General features: G+C 41.2%; 1 protein-coding gene across 1 annotated transcript; it reads right to left on the bottom strand.

Moving 5' to 3' along the window:
* Positions 1 to 2,494: 2,494 nt before the first annotated feature.
* LOC112223830 (nucleolar transcription factor 1) lies at positions 2,495 to 18,817 on the bottom strand. The gene is made up of 16 exons (XM_024387080.2): positions 18,382 to 18,817; positions 17,766 to 17,938; positions 17,231 to 17,314; positions 14,141 to 14,296; positions 13,901 to 13,965; positions 13,674 to 13,797; positions 13,219 to 13,338; positions 11,744 to 11,865; positions 9,125 to 9,272; positions 8,918 to 8,959; positions 5,957 to 6,075; positions 5,513 to 5,708; positions 5,231 to 5,278; positions 4,345 to 4,404; positions 2,743 to 2,796; positions 2,495 to 2,655 (listed from the first exon to the last, which is right to left on the bottom strand). The coding sequence occupies exons 1-16, from the start codon at positions 18,428 to 18,430 to the stop codon at positions 2,569 to 2,571; spliced, it is 1,647 nt and encodes a 548-aa protein (XP_024242848.1). The 5' UTR covers positions 18,431 to 18,817; the 3' UTR covers positions 2,495 to 2,568.
* Positions 18,818 to 19,970: the final 1,153 nt, after the last annotated feature.

Raw genomic sequence — 19,970 nt, 5'->3', positions numbered from 1 at the left:
CTTCAAAGATAATCTAAAATAATAAAAGAAATGGCTCACCTGGCGCAGGTAAAACCTTTGAATTTGTGAACGGATGTCAGACTACATCAAATAATATCGACTGGCAAATGAATGTATCTTACCTCGTCTACTTCAAGTTCATAGAGGATACTGAAAACTCCAAAGACCAGACCAAGGCTGCACCTCCCCTACAAACTGGACATCACCCAAGGCTGTGCAGCAAGCAACATCTGTGCAACATCATCCCTGAGACACAAAGACATTGTGGGGAATATCCAGCATGGAAGAGGAGGCTTTGGCCTGGCAGCAAGCAAACCAAAGCAAATAAACCTCCCAATAAGGCAACAACATCTGAAAGCAGGAAGCTGGTGGTCGAGGAGGTGCGCAGACAGCAGAAGGCAAGAAGTGCAAAGACTGTCTCTCTTGCTAAACCAGGGCAATGGATGCGATGGGAAGGCCTGGAGGAGAAAGATCAACTGGAGTGAGCAAATGGAGGCAAGCAACATCAGCTTCATCATAAGAGCTGTTTATGATGTGCTTCCATCACCAAAAAAACCTACATCAATGGTATGGCGAGGACTCGACCTGCCCCCTCTGCCCAGCTCCAGCGACTCTCAGGCATATAATGACAGGTTGCAAGACCAGCCTCTCACAAGGCCGCTACACCTGGAGGTACAATCGGGTCCTCAAGAGCCTGGCTGCAGCATATGAGACCAAGAGGAGTGCAACCAATTCATTACCTCCAAAAACAAGCAATCCCGTCAAAACAACAACATTCATCCGGGAGGGACAGAAAAGGCCCAAGCATCCTCCTACGAAGCCAGAAACTAGACACCTAGCCATGGCCCGGGACTGGAAGATGCTTGTCGATATTGGCCAGCAACTCATTTTTCCACCTGAGATTGCTTCTACCAACCTTAGGCCAGACATGTTACTCTGTTCCCCTTCACAAAAGGCTGCGTACATCATAGAGCTCACAGTCCCATGGGAAAACTCTGTTGAAGAGGCCTACGAGCATAAGAAACTACATTACACAGAGTTGGCAGCAGACAACTCAGCGTGGCTGGAATGCAAAAGTCTGGCCAGTTGAAGTGGGATGCAGAGGATTCGTGGCTTCTTCCACCATCAGGTTGCTGAAAGAACTTGGAATCCATGGACAGGCTCTGCGGCAGACCGTCAGAGCAGTTTCTCAAGCAGCTGAAAGAGGCAGCCAGTGGATCTGGATCAAACGGAAGGACCCTTGCTGGGCTATAACTTCATGACCCACCACCCCCCACCTGAGAACCCAATTCAGATCCCCTTCAGATCCCAGAACTTGAGGGCAGATGAGATCAGCTGTAGGGCTGGCTCAGGGAAGAGGACACCCCTGCCTTGCATAGTCCCGTGGGACATCTTAATTGGGCATGGGACACAAGCTAAGGCTTGATCACCCTTTAGCTGGCCACCTTTGATGAGGGTGTTTAGTGATTACAGGCCGAAACACCCACTGATTCGAAGGCACACTCCATGTGTCCCAAAATTAACCCAATCTTAACCCAGTCTAATAAATAAACCTCCCATGCCACTCTGTCAACATCACGGCAAATCTCATGTGAGTGCATACCATCTATTGGCACAATGGACCGTTTTTAACATCTCGTCCCGTGATTTATGAATCTGATAGAACAGCAATATGATTCTCAAACTTTACATGAAACGTCATAATCTGCAGCACTAAATTACATCATGAGTACGAGAGATCTGTTTTGATGGAAACTGATGAATAAATCAATGAATAAATGGTCATTTCATATTTAACTATCAATAACAGTGAACATAGTTGGAGCCTGTTGATACAAGATACTGAATGTTATGTCACTGTTACACAATGTCCAAGCAATAAAACTGTCTAGGCAGATTGATAGTCCCCTAATCAAAATCATAAAACAGTGGAAACATTTCAACTCATTAGCATTTTATCCTGAACAGTCAACAAATGGCAACAAGTCAATAAAATCATAATTGAACTGTGTTAAGAATCTTGTGATATATATTGAATATCAAAAACTAGAATAACTAGAATATTGACATGAAGACCTCCCGAAGAAAGGGAGATTGAGGTAGTCCCATTAGTCTTCGATCACTGAATTCCAATGGTATCTCCAACAAGCACAGTGACATTAGGCTATGGGCAGGCAGTGTGCATCATTCTGAATCAGAGTCCTCTTTAAAAAAAAAAATGGAGCTCATTTGAGATCTATGATTTCTTCAAGGAAGGGAGGAATGAAGGATGCATTTCCTCATGCCATCTGAGCAGGGTGGCAGGTAGCCTAGTGGTTAGAGCGTTGGACTAGTAACCGAAAGGTTGCAAGATTGAATCTCTGAGCTGACAAGGTCATTCTGCCTTGAACAAGGCAGTTAAACCCACTGTTCCTAGGCCATCATTGAAAATAAGATTTTTTTCTTAACTGACTTGCCTTGATAAATAAAAAGGAAAAAAAAAAAAGGCCAAGGATCAAAATAAACACCTGAGTTTATTGGGACAAGTGTCAATGACATTAATTCAGTCATTAGGTTATGGACAGTGTATCATTCCGTATCGGAGTCCTCTTCAGAACTGGAGCTAATACTGGAGCACCCTGACCAATTCTCCTTTTCCATCATATGTTCGGCATCCTGAAAAGGTACATAAGATCACTTATCATGGCGAATTGTCCCAAAATAAAGGCTTAATAAAATTTTTTAAAAGGTGTCTAATCTAACCTCATCAGAGTCATCTTCATCACTGGATGTGTCAATGTTGTCATCCTCCGAGTCCTAGAGAGAAACATGCGGATACTGGCTGAAATCCTCATTGGACATCAGTGAGGGATTTAACCCTTACATTGAAATTATGCCTAACCCTATAAGCCCTGGTCAACAGTAGTGCACTTTAAAGGGAACAGGATGCCATTTGGGACACAACCCATGTCAAGTTAGGATTCCACCCCATAGGAGCACTTGTTGCAGTACTGTTGGTATGTATCAGAAATATTAAATAAACAATACCCAATGAATGCTCCAGGAGTTTTATTGTGCAATGCGTCAACCCGAAGGTCTTCATCAGGCTGATGTTGTACAAAGAAACTAGAGCATTTGTCAGCGTGCAGGTATCCAATCTTTACAACCTTTTTACTTTTTGAACCCAGCACCTGTAAGTAATTTGATGTGCATACACTGTTTGAAACTATATACACACACAGTGCATTCGGAAAGTATTCAGACCCCTTGACTTTTTCCAAATTGTCTTACTTACAGCCTTACTCTAAAATGTATTAAATCGTTTTTTCCCCCTCATAAATCTACACACGATAACCCATAATGACAAAGCAAAAACAGGTTAATTTTTGTTGCAAATGTATAATATTTTTTTTTTTTACTGAAATATTACATTTACATAAGTATTCAGACCTTTCTCCGTACTTTGTTAAAGCACCTTCGGGGATTACAGCGAGACGTTTCCAGCTACGAGACGTTTCCAGCTACAATAGTCATTTACAACATTAACAATGTCTACACTGTGCTTCTGATCAATTTGATGTTATTTTAATAGACAAAAAAAATAGCTTTTCTTTTCTAAATGACCACAAACTTTTGAACAGTAGTGTATGTAAATAAGGTTTTTTTTTGCAAACATTTCTAAAAACCTGTTTTCGCTTTGACATTATGGGGTATTGTGAGTAGATTGATGACAAAAAAAATGTTTTAATACATTTTAGAATAAGGCTGTAACGTGATAAAATATAGATAAAGTCAAGAGGTCTAAATACTTTCCGAAGGCACTGTATGTATGTGCCAGTAACCGAAAAGGTTGCTGGATCGAATCCCCAAACTGACAAGGTAAAAACCTATCCTTCTGCCCCTGGGCAGTTAACCCAATGTTCCCCGGGCGTGTATGACGTGGATGTCGATTAAGGCAGCCCCCCCCCCCGCACCTTTCCGATTCAAAGGGGTTGGGTTAAATGCGGAAGACACATTTCAGTTGAATGAATTCAGTTGTACAACTGACTAGGTACCCCCCACCTTTTTGCATTTTTACTACTAAACTTATTTAGGCTTGCCATAACAAAAGGAGTTGAATACCATACATTTCAGCTTTTCATTTTTTATGAATTTTGAAAAACGTGATTCCACTTTGACATTAAGGGGTATAGGGTATAGCCAGTGACAAAAAGTACATTTAATGTTAATGTTTTAAATTTGGGCTGTAACACAACAAAATGTGGAAAAAGTCAAGGGGAGTGAATACTTTCTGAAGGCACTGTATCAGAACATGTCTTTTGCTGTCACGTTGTGGTGTTGATAACGTGTGGTGTGTTAACTTACTGATGTTCTGCCCTTCTTTGCCATCCATCTCTGCTCTGGGTTGTCGAGGATTTTCAATTTCTGAAGAACAGATACAACATCAACCCTAAAGAGAACTCACGCCAATCGAGACAGACAGCCAGAGACACACACAAAATCTGTGGTGCCGGGAAATCGCGGAATCCAGACAGTAAAACAGAATTCAAGAATAATCTAAAATTTATTGAACTAGGGAATCAACTAAATGTATTGAAAATTAAAACTTCCCCAAGTTTATTATAAGACATGAACAGAATGTTTCCGTGATTCGTATTTCCTGCAACTTTCTGAAGTGGCAAAGAGAACTCCACGTCTGTGTATGACCGGTGCGCTCGTCTACCACTTTGTGTAGACGTTAGTGATGAAGCTAATGAAAAAACTCAATTAAAATGTTAAACCACAAAGTAGCCTATGCTTACCAGACAGAATGATACCATGATTATTTGCATCAATCAAGAGGGTATTTGTTTCGCAAACTCTACCATCACATGTGCTACAAAAACACAGCTAAACAACAGCCTCTTGCTAGGTCCGCACTGGAATGAAAGGTTCACTAACTACACCCAAAAATCTAAATTCCTTCTAGGCCTAAAAAGTGGTAACCTGATGTGGTTTAAGAATTGTTGTGGACTTACAACATCCAATTTCATCTTTTAAATTAAAAAGTGTGCTTTTGAGAGGGAAAACCAGAACAACTGGGGTAAATGGAAACCTGAAAAAACTAAAATGGAGAAAAGGGAATTTGGGGAAAAATAAACAGAATCGAGAGAAAAAAAAAGAAAAGAAAAAAATCGAACATTTTATAGGGCCTTATCCACACACCCACACACCCACACCTCAATTTCCTCTCGGTTTTATCTCTACTTACATTTGGGTTTTGATCAGAGTACTTTGCCTGTTCCTTTGTGGACAAGGTCTGAAAAATGTTAAATAGTAAGACCACCAGTTAACAGTAGAAACTTTACAGATAGACCACAACTCACAACAGTGGTCATATTTAAATCTAAAAGAAAGAGGGTTGGTCCCAAATGGCATCCTATTCCTAAGTGCACTACTTCTGACCAGAGCTCTATGGGCCCTGATCAGAAGTAGTACACTGTATAAGGATTAGGGTGCCAAGTGGGAAACAACCAGAGTGACTGGACTTTACATTAAACCAGCTGCGTAGCTCTACTTGGTATTCCCTAGCCCTCTCCTGGGCTATTCTCTGGTAGTGCTCCTTTTCCTTCTGGGCCAGCTTCTTCCACAGTGGGCTGACCATGGTCATGCACGTCCTGAAGCTGAGGTGGCTCGACTTGGCTCTCAGCTCCGCCATCTTCTCGCTGTAAAATACTGCGTGACCCCGCCTGTTCGAGGGGGGGGGTCAGTGAAGTGGAGAAAGGTTTTCAAAAGCTAGAAGTTGGGGTCACACTCAATGCTATCACTGGGGAATTGGAGGGAAAATGACTGAATATTTTTGAAAGGCATATCATTTCCTCTTATTCTGATACATCTGCACAGCACAACACTATAAGAAGTAAGTCTTTCAGAAGTATTTCCACAAACTCAGATAACTTATAAAGCGAACAGTTGTGCCACAACCAGGGATACTCACTCAGGTGGTTTCTTAGGCTCGCCTTGAAACTTATTTTTCGTCCCTTTTTGTGCAGCCAACGTTGAGGTCTGCATGCTTTTCCTGTTCTCCAATAGAATGCGCTCCTTATCTGTCACAGTCTGAATGGACAAAAACACACACACACGTCATGTTTCTGACAGCATTATGACCACATTATGACTAAAGGTCATGATACAAATGATCATTTTTGGGGGCCAATATTGCTGCGCAATGTTAAGGAATCCTTAAACCAGAGCGTAGAAATTGGCAATGTGCTCAATCTCCCATTAAAATGTTTTGGAAAACATAGCAGATGTTTGAGCTCAAGTGAAATGTTGGCCATTCACATCTTTACGTTAATACACACAGTGCATTTCAGAAAGTATTTAGAGCCCTTAACTTTTTCAAAATGTTGTTACGTTACAGCATTATTCTAAAATGTATGAAAAAAAGTATCCCCCCCTCAAATCTAAACACGATAACCCATAATGACAAAACATTCACCTTTTTTTGTGCAAATGTATAATAAAAAATAAAACTTAAATATCACATTTACATAAGTATTCAGACCCTTTACTCAGTACTTTGCTGAAGCACCTTTGGCAGAAATTACAGCCGCAAGTCTTCTTGGGTATTACGCTACAAGCTTGGCACGCATCTATTTGGGGAGTTTCTCCCATTCTTCTCTGCAGATCCTCTCAAGCTCTGTCAGGTTGGATGGGAAGAGTCGGTGCACAGCTATCTTGTCCCGAAGTCACTCCTGTGTTGTCTTGGCTGTGTGCTTAGGGTTATTGTCCTGTTGGGAGGTGAACCTTCCCAGGAAGAGTCTTGGTGGTTCCAAACTTCTTCCATTTAAGAACGATGGAGGCCACTGTGTTCTTGGGGACCTTCAATGCTGCAGAAATGTTTTGGTACCCTTCCACAGATCGGTACCTCGACACAATCCTGTCTCGGCGCTCTATGAACAATTCCTTCAGCCCCATTGCTTGGTTTTTGCTCTGACATGCACTGTCAACTGTGGGACCTTACATACAATCTTGGCCAAAAGTTTTGAGAATGACACAAAAAAATAATTTTCAAAGTCTGCTGCCTCAGTTTCTATGATGGCAATTTGCATATACTCCAGAATGTTATGAAGAGTGATCAGATGAATTGCAATTAATTGCAAAATCCCTCTTTGCCATCCCTGAATCCCCAAAAAACATTTCCACTGCATTTCAGCCCTGCCAAAAAAAGGACCAGCTGACATGTCAGTGATTCTCTCGTTAACACAGGTGTGAGTGTTGACGAGGACAAGGCTGGAGATCACTCTGTCATGCTGATTGAGTTCAAATTACAGACTGGAAGCTTCAAAAGGAGGGTGGTGCTTGGACTCATTGTTCTTCCTCTGTCAAATATGGTTACCTGCAAGGAAACACGTGCTGTCATCATTGCTTTGCACAACAAGGGCTTCACAGGCAAGGATATTGCTGCCAGTAAGATTGCACGTTAATCAACCATTTATCGGATCATCAAGAACTTCAAGGAGAGCTGTTGTGAAGGCTTCAGGGAGCCCAAGAAAGTCCAGCAAGCGCCAGGACCGTCTCCTAAAGTTGATTCAGTTGCGGGATCAGGGCACCACCAGTAGAGCTTGCTCAGGAATGTCAGGAATGTCAGGTGTGAGTGCATCTGCATGCACAGTGAGGTGAAGACTTTTGGAGGATGGCCTGGTGTCAAGAAGGGCAGCAAAACGCTCGTCTGTTTCTGTTTCTGTCACTTTGTCCTATCGTTGTCTAATATCTTTTCACTTTTGTTTTGAATGTTCTTAATTGGAAAATGCAAAAATAAAATGTATAAAAAATTTAAAAAGAAGGGCAGCAAAGAAGCCACTTCTCCACAGGAAAAACATCAGGATTGGACTGCTTGAGGACTGGGGTAAAGTCATTTTCTCTGATGAATCCCCTTTCCAATTGTTTGGGGCATCCGGAAAAATGCTTGTTCGGAGAAGACACGGTGAGTGCTATCATCAGTCCTGTGTCATGCCAACAGTAAAGCATCCTGAGACCATTCATGTGTGGGGTTGCTTCTCAGCCAAGGAAGTGGGTTCACTCACAATTTTGCATAAGAACACAGCCATGAATAAAGAATTGTACCAACACATCCTCCAAAAGCGACTTCTCCCAACCATCCAGGAACAGTTTGGTGACGAACAATGCCTTTTCCAGCATGATGGAGCACCTTGCCATAAGGAAAAAGTGATAACTAAGTGCCCCGGGGAACAAAACATCAATATTTTGGGTCCATGGCCAGGAAACTCCCAGACCTTAATCCCATTGACAACTTGTGGTCAATCCTCAAGAGGCGGGTGGACAAACAAAAACCCACAAATTCTGACAAACTCCAAGCATTGATTATGCAAGAATGGGCTGCCATCAGTCAGGATGTGGCCCAGAAGTTAATTGACAGCATGCCAGGGTAGATTGCAGAGGTCTTGAAAAAGAAGTATCAAAACTGAAAATATTGACTCTTTGCATCAACTTCATGTAATTGTCAATTGTAATTAAACTTCAGTATTCCATAGTAACATCTGACAAAAATATCTAAAGACACTGAAGCAGCAAACTTTGTGGAAATTAATATTTGTGTCATTCTCAAAACATTTTGCCACGACGGTACATGATTCCATGTGTTATTTTCATAGTTAAATGTCGTCACTATTATTCTACAATGTATTAAATAGTAAAAAGAAGAGAAAACCCTTGAATGAGTAGGTGCTCTAAAACCTTTGACCGGTAGTGTATATATATTATTCCATGTCCATATGGCTCATTATTGTGCCAGTATCTCATACCCCACTCTGTTACCAGCAACATTTCTCAGAAATATTGCCTCAAAATTGCTAGTGTATCAGTTTAAGTGTTCACCTAACATGCTAATCAGTCATTACAAACGTAGACAGTTTGAAATTAAGAGAAAACTTACACACAAAAATTGGTTCATGTTGACCTCGTATTCTTTCTTTAACTGAAAAATGAACACAGAAAGTTGAATTGGAGGTCAGACATTTCATGTCAGTCTTCACAATAAGAGATTAAAAGAGCAGCTTCTCAACAGACTTGCCCCCAAACATCAAAATACATACGAAATACCAAAAAGAGTTGAACGGAGCATGCATTTTCTCCAATTAACCTCGTCACAGCGTCTCTGGTAGGCTTCCTTTTGACTCTTTGTCATTTTTTTCCAGCGCTGGGAGCAAATCACCAAATACTGGGTGTTAGGGAGTCCCTCTCCCTGTATGTTGGCTTTCTGTTCCTTACAGAAAAGGTTGTAACCCTTCCTAAACAACAAACACATGGTTAACTCAACCTTAAAAAGGCAGGTATGACCACAAACTCCGGATGGACATTTACAGTGCATTGAGAAAGTATTCAGACCCCTTGACCTTGTCCTGATTTTGTTACATTACAGCCTTATTCTAAAATGTATTAAACCCCCCACAATCTACAAACAATACCCCAAACTGTTTGACATTTTGGCAACTTCATTAAAAAAAAAATACAAATCTGAAATATCACATATACATACACTACCGTTCAAAAGTTAGGGGTCATTTAGAAATTTCCTTGATTTTGATAGAAAAGCTAATTTTTTGGTCCATTAGAATAACATCAAATTGATCAGAAATACATTGTAGACATTGTTAATGTTGTAAATGACTATTGTAGCTGGAAACGGCAGATTTTGAATGGAATATCTACATAGGCGTACAGGCACCCATTATTAGCCACCATCACTCCTGTGTTCCAATGGCACATTGTGTTAGCTAATCCAAGTTTCTGATTTTAAAAGGCTAATTGATCATTAGAAAACCTTTTTGCAATTATGTAAGCACAGCTGAAAACTGTTGGTCTAATTAAAGAAGCAATAAAACTGGGCTTCTTTAGACTAGTTGAGTATCTGAAGCACTACAGGCTCAAAATGGCCGGAAACAAAGAACATTCTTCTGAAACTCGTCAGTCTATTCTTGTTCTGAGAAATCAAATCAAATTGATTTATATAGCCATTCTTACATCAGCTGATATCTCAAAGTGCTGTACAGAAACCCAGCCTAAAACCCCAAACAGCAAGCAATGCAGGTGTAGAAGCAATGAAGGCTATTCCATGCAAGAAATTGCCAAGAAAAAACTCGTACAATGCTGTGTACTACTCCCTTCATAGAACAGTGCAAACTTGCACTAACCAGAATAGTAAGAGGAGTGGGAGGCCCCGGTGCACAACTGAGCAAGAGGACAAGTACACTAGAGTGTCTAGTTTGAGAAATAGGCGCCTCGCAAGTCTTCAACTGGCAACTTCATTAAATTGTACCCGCAAAACACCACTCTCAACGTCAACAGTGATGAGGCGACTCCGGGAAGCTGGCCTTCTGGGCAGAGTCGCCTCTTCCCTGTTGACCTTGAGACTGATGTTCTCTCTGTTCATCTTTCCCTCAATCCTGACTAGTCTCCCAGTCCCTACAGCTGAAAAACATCTGCACAATGCTGCCACCACCATGCTTCACCGTAGGGATGGTGCCAGCATGATGCTGCCACCACCATGCTTCACCGTAGGGATGGTGCCAGGTATCCTCCAGATGTGACACTTGGCATTCAGGCCAAAGAGTTCAATCTTGGTTTCATCAGACCAAAGAATCTTGTTTCTCATGGTCAGAGTCCTTAAGGTGTTGTTTGGCAAATTCCAAGCAGGCCGTCATGTGTCTTCCGTCTGGCCACTCTGCCATAAAAACCTGAGAGCAGAGTGCTGCAGAGATGGTTGTCCTTCTGAAAGGTTCTCCCATCTCCATAGATGTACTCTGGAGCTCTCTAAGAGTGACCATCGGGTTCTTGGTCACCTCCCTGACCAAGGCCCTTCTCTCCCGATTTCTCAGTTCTCCCCCGATTATTCAGCCAGCTCAAGGAAGAGTCTTGGTGGTTCCAAACTTCATCCATTTCAAAATGATGGAGGCCACTGTGTTCTTGGGGACCGTCAATGCTGCAAAAATGTTATGGTTACCGTACCAAGATCTGAGCGTCGAAACAATCCTGTCTCGGAGCTCTATGGACAATTCCTTCGACCTCCATGGCTTGGTTTTAGCTCTGACATACACTGTCAATTGTGGGACCTTATATAGACAGGCATGTGCCTTCCCAAATCATGTCCAATCAATTGAATTTACCACAGGTGGACTCCAATCAAGTTGTAGAAACATCTCAAGGAGGATCAATGGAAACAAGATGCACCTGAGCTTAATGTAGAGTCTAATATCAAAATGGTCTAAATACTTATGTAAATAAAGGTATTTGTTTATTATTTATAAATTTGCCCGTTTTCACTTTGTCATTATGAGATATTGTGTAGATTGATAAGGGGGGGAAAAAATGTAGACATTTTATAAGAAGGCAGTAACGTAACAAAAGGTGGAAAAAGTCAAGGGGTCTGAATACTTTCTGAATGCACTGCATATTGAAATGTATCTATATTTGGAAAATGAATTGGCACTCATGCAAAAACTCTGTAAAAGGCATGAGTGGACTCAATGTTGGAGAGCTGCTGACTTACGGAACAGTATACTTGTAAAATTAAAAATACTGTAAATATGCTCATAATAATTGTATGGGTTAACACCAATGCTCTAGCCTGAAGAAGGCACTATGTGCCGAAACGTTGTTCACACACTAAATTATTGGGAGCATATTTAGAGAATGTTTTGGCAAATATAGAATATTTTGGCAAAGGTAGCCCTTATGGTAAAAGGTAGGCCCAGTGACTTACGATGGGGGTTTGTCAGGTTTGCCGTCTGCCAAGTCCTTCAACAGCCTCTCACTCTTGCGTAGAAGTGGCTTATGCTTGGCCTTCCGACTCCCTTTATTCTCTGGGTGCTCCTCCATGTCCTCCTGCAACATGAGTTGTTCATGGTTGAGTGATTCATGTGATGCAAAATCAACAACCCAAACCATCAATGTGTCCTGGAACGTTGCATTGTGGAACATTGTGATAGTGAACATATTGTTAGCTTCTAATTCTCAGAGTAAAAACCTCAACAGACACCATGAAAGCTTTAACCAAGTTTACTCTTCCCAGAGGATCAATACAGCTGCATTAGACAAAACATGGTTTCGTATATATACTCCAATTGAAATGCACTCCTCCTTCTCTCCAATCCTTACATCTTTTATGGTTCGACAGGAAGACGAAGTGACTGGGTAATAAACAGCTCCTCCTCCCTTATGACCTGACCTCAACCCCCTTGATGCTTAATCCATAGCTCTCCACCCATATCACCTATAGCACTCCCGTGACTGCCTCCCCTCTACCCAACACATTCCAAAGCCATCTGGGCTCCTACAGATAACCATTAACTTCTGATGTCAAAACCAGTATCCATCACTCCTCACATACTATAGTATTACTCCTGATGTATCGTGTCTCTGGTATAACAATGTTCCAAGTTTGACCCCGAGTCTAACAATATACTGAACAAAAATATAAACGCAACATGTAAAGTGTTGGTCCCATCATGTATCATGAGCAGAATTAAAAAGACCCCAGAAATGTTCTGTTTGTACAAAAAGCTTATTTTTTCTCAAATTGTGCACAAATTTGTTTACATCCCAGTTAGTGAGCATTTCTCCTTTGCCAAGTAAATCCACATCAAGAAGCAGATTAAACAGCATGATCATTACACAGGTGCACCTTGTGCTGGGAACAATGAAAGGCCACTTGTGCAGTTGTCACACAACGCCACAGATGTCTCAAGTTGAGGGAGCATGCAATTGGCATGCCGACTGCAGGAATTTCCACTAGAGCTGTTGCCAGAGCATTGAATGTTAATTTCTTTACTATAAGGCACCACCAACTTTGTTTTAGAGATTTTGGCAATATGTCCAACCAGCCTCAGAACCACAGACCACATGTAACCAGGCCAGCCCAGGATCTCCACTTCTGGCTTCTTTACCTGTGGGATCGTGTATGACCAGTCACCCGGACAGCTAATGAAACTGAGGAGTATTTCTGTCTGTAATAAAGTCCTTTTGTGGGGAGAAACTCATTCTGATTGGGTAGGCCTGGCTCCCAAATTGGTGGGCCTATGCCCTCCCAGGCCCACCTATGGATGCACCCCTGTCCAGTTGTGAAATCTATAGATTAGGGCCTAATGAATTGATTTCAATAGACTGATTTCCTTATATGAACTATAACTCAGTAAAATATTGTATTCTAGGCCATAAACACATCAGCAAAACACCCACCTCCTCATACGGTGTCGGCTGCTCCAGAGAGCGATTGATCCACTTGAGTTTCTCCTCGTCAGGTAGCTTGGACCAGCGCATCTTCTGCACAATACTCTGCCTGATGCAGTCTCTTCTGGCCTGTGGAGAGACATGATGCTATATCACCTGCAGTGCATGTGTTTCTTATGCAATGTTTCATCAGCAAGACTAACCTGTATAAATAGCAGTTAAATTAAATTAATTGTGTATTGGAACAGTCAGTGGGAGGTCAGGATAATCAGTCAATCAGTCATGCCAAAACATATTATAAGTTGTTTAGTAGAATCAGATTGCTGAACTCTGAAGACACATCGGCCTTTGCTGATTAACATCTCCGACCCCTCCACTAGCTAGCCTTGTAAAATATTTCAACAAAAAAAAATAACAAGCCTTGAACAGATTACATTAGATTGGTTGACAGCTATGACACTCACACCTGGGTTGGCTAGAAGGAATTCCCTCCTCTCGTGGCGGTACCAGAGCCCGTGGGGTGTGAGGGGCCCTTTTATGTTCTTTAAACAGTCTCTCTGTACCTTCTTCCCCCCAGAGTACTCTTTCCTGGAGGAGCATTGGTTCAGTTGAGACTTTAGAAAGTCAAAACAACAAACAAACATGCATCTATGACATCAAGAGAGCAACAGACAGCTCAATACATTTTTACCTCAACTTCCTCATGCGTTTCTCATACATTTCCTTCTCTTTCTGGAACTTCGCAATATATTTTGCCTATAAACCAGAAATAGGAAGTAATCAACCAGTCAGTCACGTATATAGGTCACAAAGGTTTCTTAGTCTACCTCAAACCAAAGAATTCGAGGATAAATAAATTGTGCTATAGCAACTTGAAAATGGGAGATCATTGCCATTATGACTATAAAAAGCAGTTCACACACTGACACACCTTCTTGTGCTCTGGGAGCTCACTATACTTCTCATTCATTAACTTAAAGAGTTCAGGAGGTGTCATTTCAGGAAACTGCTTCTCAAACTTTTTAAAGTTCTCTTTGGAGAAGATGCTGTTTGACGGGGTAGGTCTCTTTGGGAAGTCAGGGTGTATCTGCAAAAGAACAGAGAAGATTTCTCAAATATGTTAAACATCCTCTTGAAGTCCTACTCCAGTCTCCTTTTCAGCTAATTTACCACCCAATTCACTTTACAAAAGGCACATCTCTGACATGGCACAAGTGTAGGGGGTGGGCCTTTCCTCTTTTCTCTCAATTGCTCCTCTATTGTTCTTCAAGCATGGGGGAGGTCGATGAAAACCAGATGGCGCCATTAGACCAACTCCTTGAATGGCCTACTCCATGAAATTTGCGCTTGTGTCTAAAAAAACACTTTTTTTCCCACCCTTGTACATTACTGTATTTATACATAAGATATTGTTTTTCCAACAGGAACAGTTCAAATCCTAGCGATTGAAAATAACTTTAAAAAAATACCAGTTTGCCACTTGACTATAGAAAAGAAAAAGAGAGCCGCACACTCTAGGAGCTCAGATGCAATAATTGAATAACCTAATAACCAACGTTTCGACAGACAAGCTGTCTTCATCAGGGTATAATGACAAACACTGCGGGTCACTAGTTTATACAGTGTCTAATCATGGCCGGGTGTGGCCTGATATCATTTGTTAATTCTCAGATATAAGAACATACAAAAACATGAATGGATAGCATACATAGATACAATTTGGATACATAGGCCTACAAACATTAACAATGAATAGCAAAATCACAATAATGGCTTCAGATCAAAGTCTACGTTGAGACCGAACGGAGCAAGAGTCTTTAAATTAAAGATCCAGGCAGCCTCTCGTTATAACAATAAATTGTCGAGGTCACCCCCTCTCCTAGTTAAATAAAGGCTTAAAAAATAAAGGCTTAAAAAAAAAAATCCCGCCCCTGGTTAGCCACTAAAGGCTTAAAAAGCCAAACACAACATCTGCCAATTAATTTCTAGCACTATTGCCCGTCTGTGAATTGCGCGCGTTTGTCTATCACTCTCAGTGTAGCCAGTGATAACCGTCATCGGTTGACAGAAATACTTTCCCCAAAACCGTCTAAATTAAATGTTAACTGCAAAGTAGGCTTACCTGGCAGAAGTATATCATGAGAAAGTATATAATTTCTCTGTTACTTGCAAATTTTGCATTGAAATGAGCAGCAGCACAGGACCATTGCTAGTCCAGCACATTAGATGCACATTCCTCACTCACTAGATGCACAATTAAAGAAAATCTAAATGTTTGTTTTCTTCTAGACCCCCCTTAATTGTTTATTAACCATTATTTTACCAGGTACAGTACCAGTCAAACGTTTGGACACACCTACTCATTCAAGGGTTTTTGTTCATTTTTTTACTATTTTCTACATTGTAGAAAAATAGTGAAGACATCAAAACTATGTAATAACACATATGGAATCATGTAGTAACCAAAAAAAGTGTTGGTGACAGCTTTGCACATGCTTCTCTCAACCAGAATAGTAGTCACCTGGAATGCATTTCAATTAACAGGTATGCCTTGTTAAATGTTAATTTGTGGAATTTCTTTCCTACTTAATGCGTTTGAGCCAATCAGTTGTGTTGTGACAAGGTATACAGAAGCTAGCCCTAAAAGACAAAGCCCATATTACAGCAAGAACACCTCAAAATAAGCAAAGAAAAATGACAGTCCATTACTTCAAGGCATATGAAGGTCCGTCAATGTGGAGCATTCCAAGAACTTTTAAAATGTTCTTCAAGTGCAGTCGCAAAAAAAAACAACTTCTATGATGAAACTGTCTCTCATGAGGACCGCCACAAGAAAGGAAGACCCAGAGTTACCTCTGCTGCAGAGGTTAAGTTCATTAGAGTTACCAGCCTTAGAAAATGCAGCCCAAATAAATCCTTCAGAGTTCAACAGTCATCTCAACATCAACTGTTCAGAGGAGACTGTGTGAGTCAGGCCTTCATGGTCGAATTGCTACAAAGAAACCACTACTAAAGGATACCAATAAGAAGAAGAGACTTGCTTAGGCCAAGAAACACGAGCAATGGACATTAGACTGGTGGAAATCTGTCCTCTGGTCTGATGAGTCCAAATTTGAGATTTTTGGTTCGAACCGCCATCTCGGTGTGGGTGATCTCAGCATGTGTGGTTCCCACTGAGAAGCATGGAGAAGGTATGATGGTGCTTTCCTGGTGATACTGTTGTGATTTTTTTAGAATTCAAGGCACACTTAACCAGCATGGCTACCACAGCATTCTGCAGGGATGCATCATCCCATCTGGTTTGGGCTTAGTGGGACTATCATTTGTTTTCAACAGGACAATGACCCAACACCCCTAAGGGCTATTTGACAAAGGGGAGGAATGGAGTGCTGCATCAGATGACCTGGTCTCCACAATCACCCGACCTCAACCCAATTGAGATGGTTTGGGATGATTTGAAGGAAAATCAGCCAAAAGTGCTCAGCATTTGGTTACTCCTTCAAGACTGTTGGAAAAGCATTCCAGGTGAAGCTGGTTGAGAGAATGCCAAGCTTGTGCAAAGCTGTCATCAAGGCAAAGAGTGGCTACTTTGAAGAATCTAAAATATAAATACATTTTTATTTGTTTAACACTTTTTTGCTTACTACATGATACCATATGAGTTATTTCAAAGTGTTGATGTATTCACGTATTGTACAATGCAGAAAATAGTAAAAATAAAGAAAATCTGTTGAATTAGGTGTCCAAACTTTTGACTGGTACTGTATATTAACAGAAAACATAGTGCACTACTTTAGTGCACTCTTGGAACACTAAGGACGGGGAAGAGTTGCAGGGGGGAAGAGAACAATGTCCCTATTTGAAAGCTAGAGAATAATTAGTAGCTTGCTATGTTTCATTTTTTTTAAGTAGCTCTCATGTTAGGAAAGGTTGGAGATCCCTGTTCTACTCTATTACTTTAAGCGGCATTCTATAGGTTGAAAAGGGACATTTACAGGAGTTAGACAGAGTTCTCACTTACCTTCCAGTTCTGGCCCTGGAAAGGGTTTTCAAAGGCAACCTCAGCTTCAGTGACCAGCTCTGCTAGAGAACGAACCTTGCGCATCTTAGAGAGAAACACAGGGATAGTATGTTTTGATAGTATCCCGTGTGGCTCAGTTGGTAGAGCATGGTGCTTGCAACATCGGGATTGTGGGTTCGATTTCCACGAGGGACCAGTACGAAAATGTCCGCTCTGGATAGGTGTCTGCTAAATGACTAAAATGTAAATGATAGACATTACTTTGTATATCTCTGTACTAAGTTCATGTGAACCAATGTATGAATATTTTGACTGGCATTTCATATCCCATGACAACCAAGAACAAACGTACAAGAGTAGTCTAACTAATTTACTTAACGTATAGCAAGGTGGCCAACTCTTATGAAACGCTGTCTGTCTCAGGAGAAATTGCCTATCCTGGTCCCAGATATGTTAGTGCTGTATAGCCAACTCAGCTATAGAGTGCAAACAGATCTGGGACCAGGCTAGGGTTTCTAGGCCAGAAGTCTCCCACCTTTTTTGATAGTTCCTTCCACTTCTGATGACACATCTGTGGAGAGTAGGGACCAAAAGCCACCTTGTCCCACTCCAGTGTCCTCTCCCCTTTAGTGTAAATACTCATGTCACCTTTGGGAATGTTTTCTTTGATACCATGCAGGAGCGTTATCAGGTCCTCCCTACCCCAGGCTGTAACCAAAGGACAGACATAGACAGATGACAAACCAGTCAGTCAGACAGCAAACCAGTCAGACAGATGTCTAAGAAATCAAACATACGACCAACCAGAGAGACACATGTATCGACAACAGTGATAGACAGCCATATAGACAGACAGACTGACAACCACAACTAGACAATGACCAGTCAGACAGAACCAACTAGTCAGACAAACAGTCCACAGAAGAGACAGACAAGGGGCAATGACAGAGTGACAGGCAAAACCTTACTGCATTTCTAGCTAATTTACAGTGAACAAAGATAAACATGCCTAATTGAGCTACATACAAAATGGTTGCTTGAACTCTTATCCAAAATGCACAGCTCAATGATCCCAGCCACCTGGTCAAGTCACTTCGCACCCCGGGGACAGTTAGTCAAGTCTTGAAAAAAACCTTCATACATTTACTTACCTTGTTCTTTATCACTTGTCTCCATTTCTTCTTCCTCTGTAAAGTCCATCACAAACTAGTGGCGACGTTTGCACGACTAATAGCCCTTTGAATGCTGAAACACAACTAGCGGCTATGTGAGTAACGTTTGCTAGCTCAGTTGCTAAAGAACCACATGGCTATTTACAATTCTTTCTTGTGGTCATTGTAAGCACGTGAGACGTTCCCCTTTCATGGTCCTGGTGCAAGCAATAATGTTTAGCTAAATTAAATACTCAAATGCATAAACAAATTATATATATGGCTAGCTAAAGTTGAGAATGTTCATTGGGATAGGCTATACGGAAACGCCTGGTGCCGAAATTGATGACGTAGGTTGCGCAGTTGAAACTGGGAGTCGAGTGGAGACGATTGTAATTCGGTTCACAGTCGAGTCGTCCTGATGAGCTTTCCCCAGCTAGGTCTATTATGCTAACAGCAGCAGCATGGCGCTAGTTAACGCTTATAAAAGTGGGAACAATTGAGAAATAACCATCTGGAATATGGATGTCACCTTGACATGCCAATGTATTTCTGAAAACAGGTTGCATACGGAGTTGCCGTCTTGTCAGATAGGTTAACGTTAGTCAATTAGATTCAGTAATAAGTAAGCGAGAAGTAGCTAGATAGTGTTGCTAATCTGGCCAAAATGACAGCTAATGTATTGTTGATAATGCTAATGTACATGTATTGTTTTTGTAGTCCGATAAAAACGGAATGACTCTGAAGTTCACAGTCTGAACACTCCCAAGTCCCAACTTCGGCAGACAAGTTTAAAATTATTGCTGAAGTTTCTAGCCACAGGTTAGCTGGAGAGGGTTCATTATGACAACTGACAAAACTCAGCTGAGAACTGAATCCGTTCGTCCCAATTATTTATATCAATACAATCAAAATTATTTATAATTTTAATAAGCCCCTCTTTACACCAGCTGATGTCACAAAGTGATGTACAGAAACGCAGCCTAAACCCCCAAACAGCAAGCAATGCAGGTGTAGAAGCACTAGATGTATATATAAAAATAGGCTATATTGTAAAAATGTATCAATACAAAAATGTGATGTTTTCTTAATTTAAAGGTTAGGGTTATGCATAAGGTTAGCAGAGTGGTTAAAGTTAGGTTTGAAATAAGATTTTAAGAAGATAGAGCTCCCGAGTGTCGGAGCGGTCTATCACAACCGGGCGTTATCGGGGGTCCCATAAGGGCAGCACCAAATTGGCCCAGCGTCTTCTGGGTTGGGGGAGGGTTTAGCCGGGGTAGGCCGTCTGTGTCAAATGAGAAATTGTTCTTAACTGAATTGCCTAGTTAAAATAAAAAATATCAATTTTTGAAATAGGTGGGGTTTATGACTTTGTGGCTTTCGTAACTAGTGACGACCATTTGAAGTCACAGGTTGGCCATATTGGCACTCCCCAGTAGAAGCAGTTCTTCATAGGAATTAATTGAATTCTACAGTTATTTCAATAAAAAATATTTCAAGGACAAAATTACATGTTTAAGTATTTTGTTGTAAAACTATGCATTTAGGTGTCTGTAATAGAATAAATGTGACAAAAACACATTTATTGT

Source organism: Oncorhynchus tshawytscha, linkage group LG24 (assembly GCF_018296145.1).
Source record: "Oncorhynchus tshawytscha isolate Ot180627B linkage group LG24, Otsh_v2.0, whole genome shotgun sequence".
NCBI lineage: Eukaryota > Metazoa > Chordata > Actinopteri > Salmoniformes > Salmonidae > Oncorhynchus > Oncorhynchus tshawytscha.
The sequence above is the reverse complement of the archived record's forward strand: the minus strand, read 5'-3'. Positions and strand labels throughout refer to the sequence as shown.

Bases quoted from the DNA above. Each gene is read 5' to 3' on its own strand.
- LOC112223830 (XM_024387080.2), bottom strand. From the start codon at position 18,430: ATGGACTTTACAGAGGAAGAAGAAATGGAGACAAGTGATAAAGAACAA. The intron at 13,798-13,900 runs GTAAAAATGTAT...ATGCTCCTCCAG, and splicing joins AAACGCATGAGGAAGTTGAG to GAAAGAGTACTCTGGGGGGA. The intron at 4,405-5,230 runs GTAAGTAGAGAT...TCTGTTCTTCAG, and splicing joins ACTCTGATCAAAACCCAAAT to AAATTGAAAATCCTCGACAA.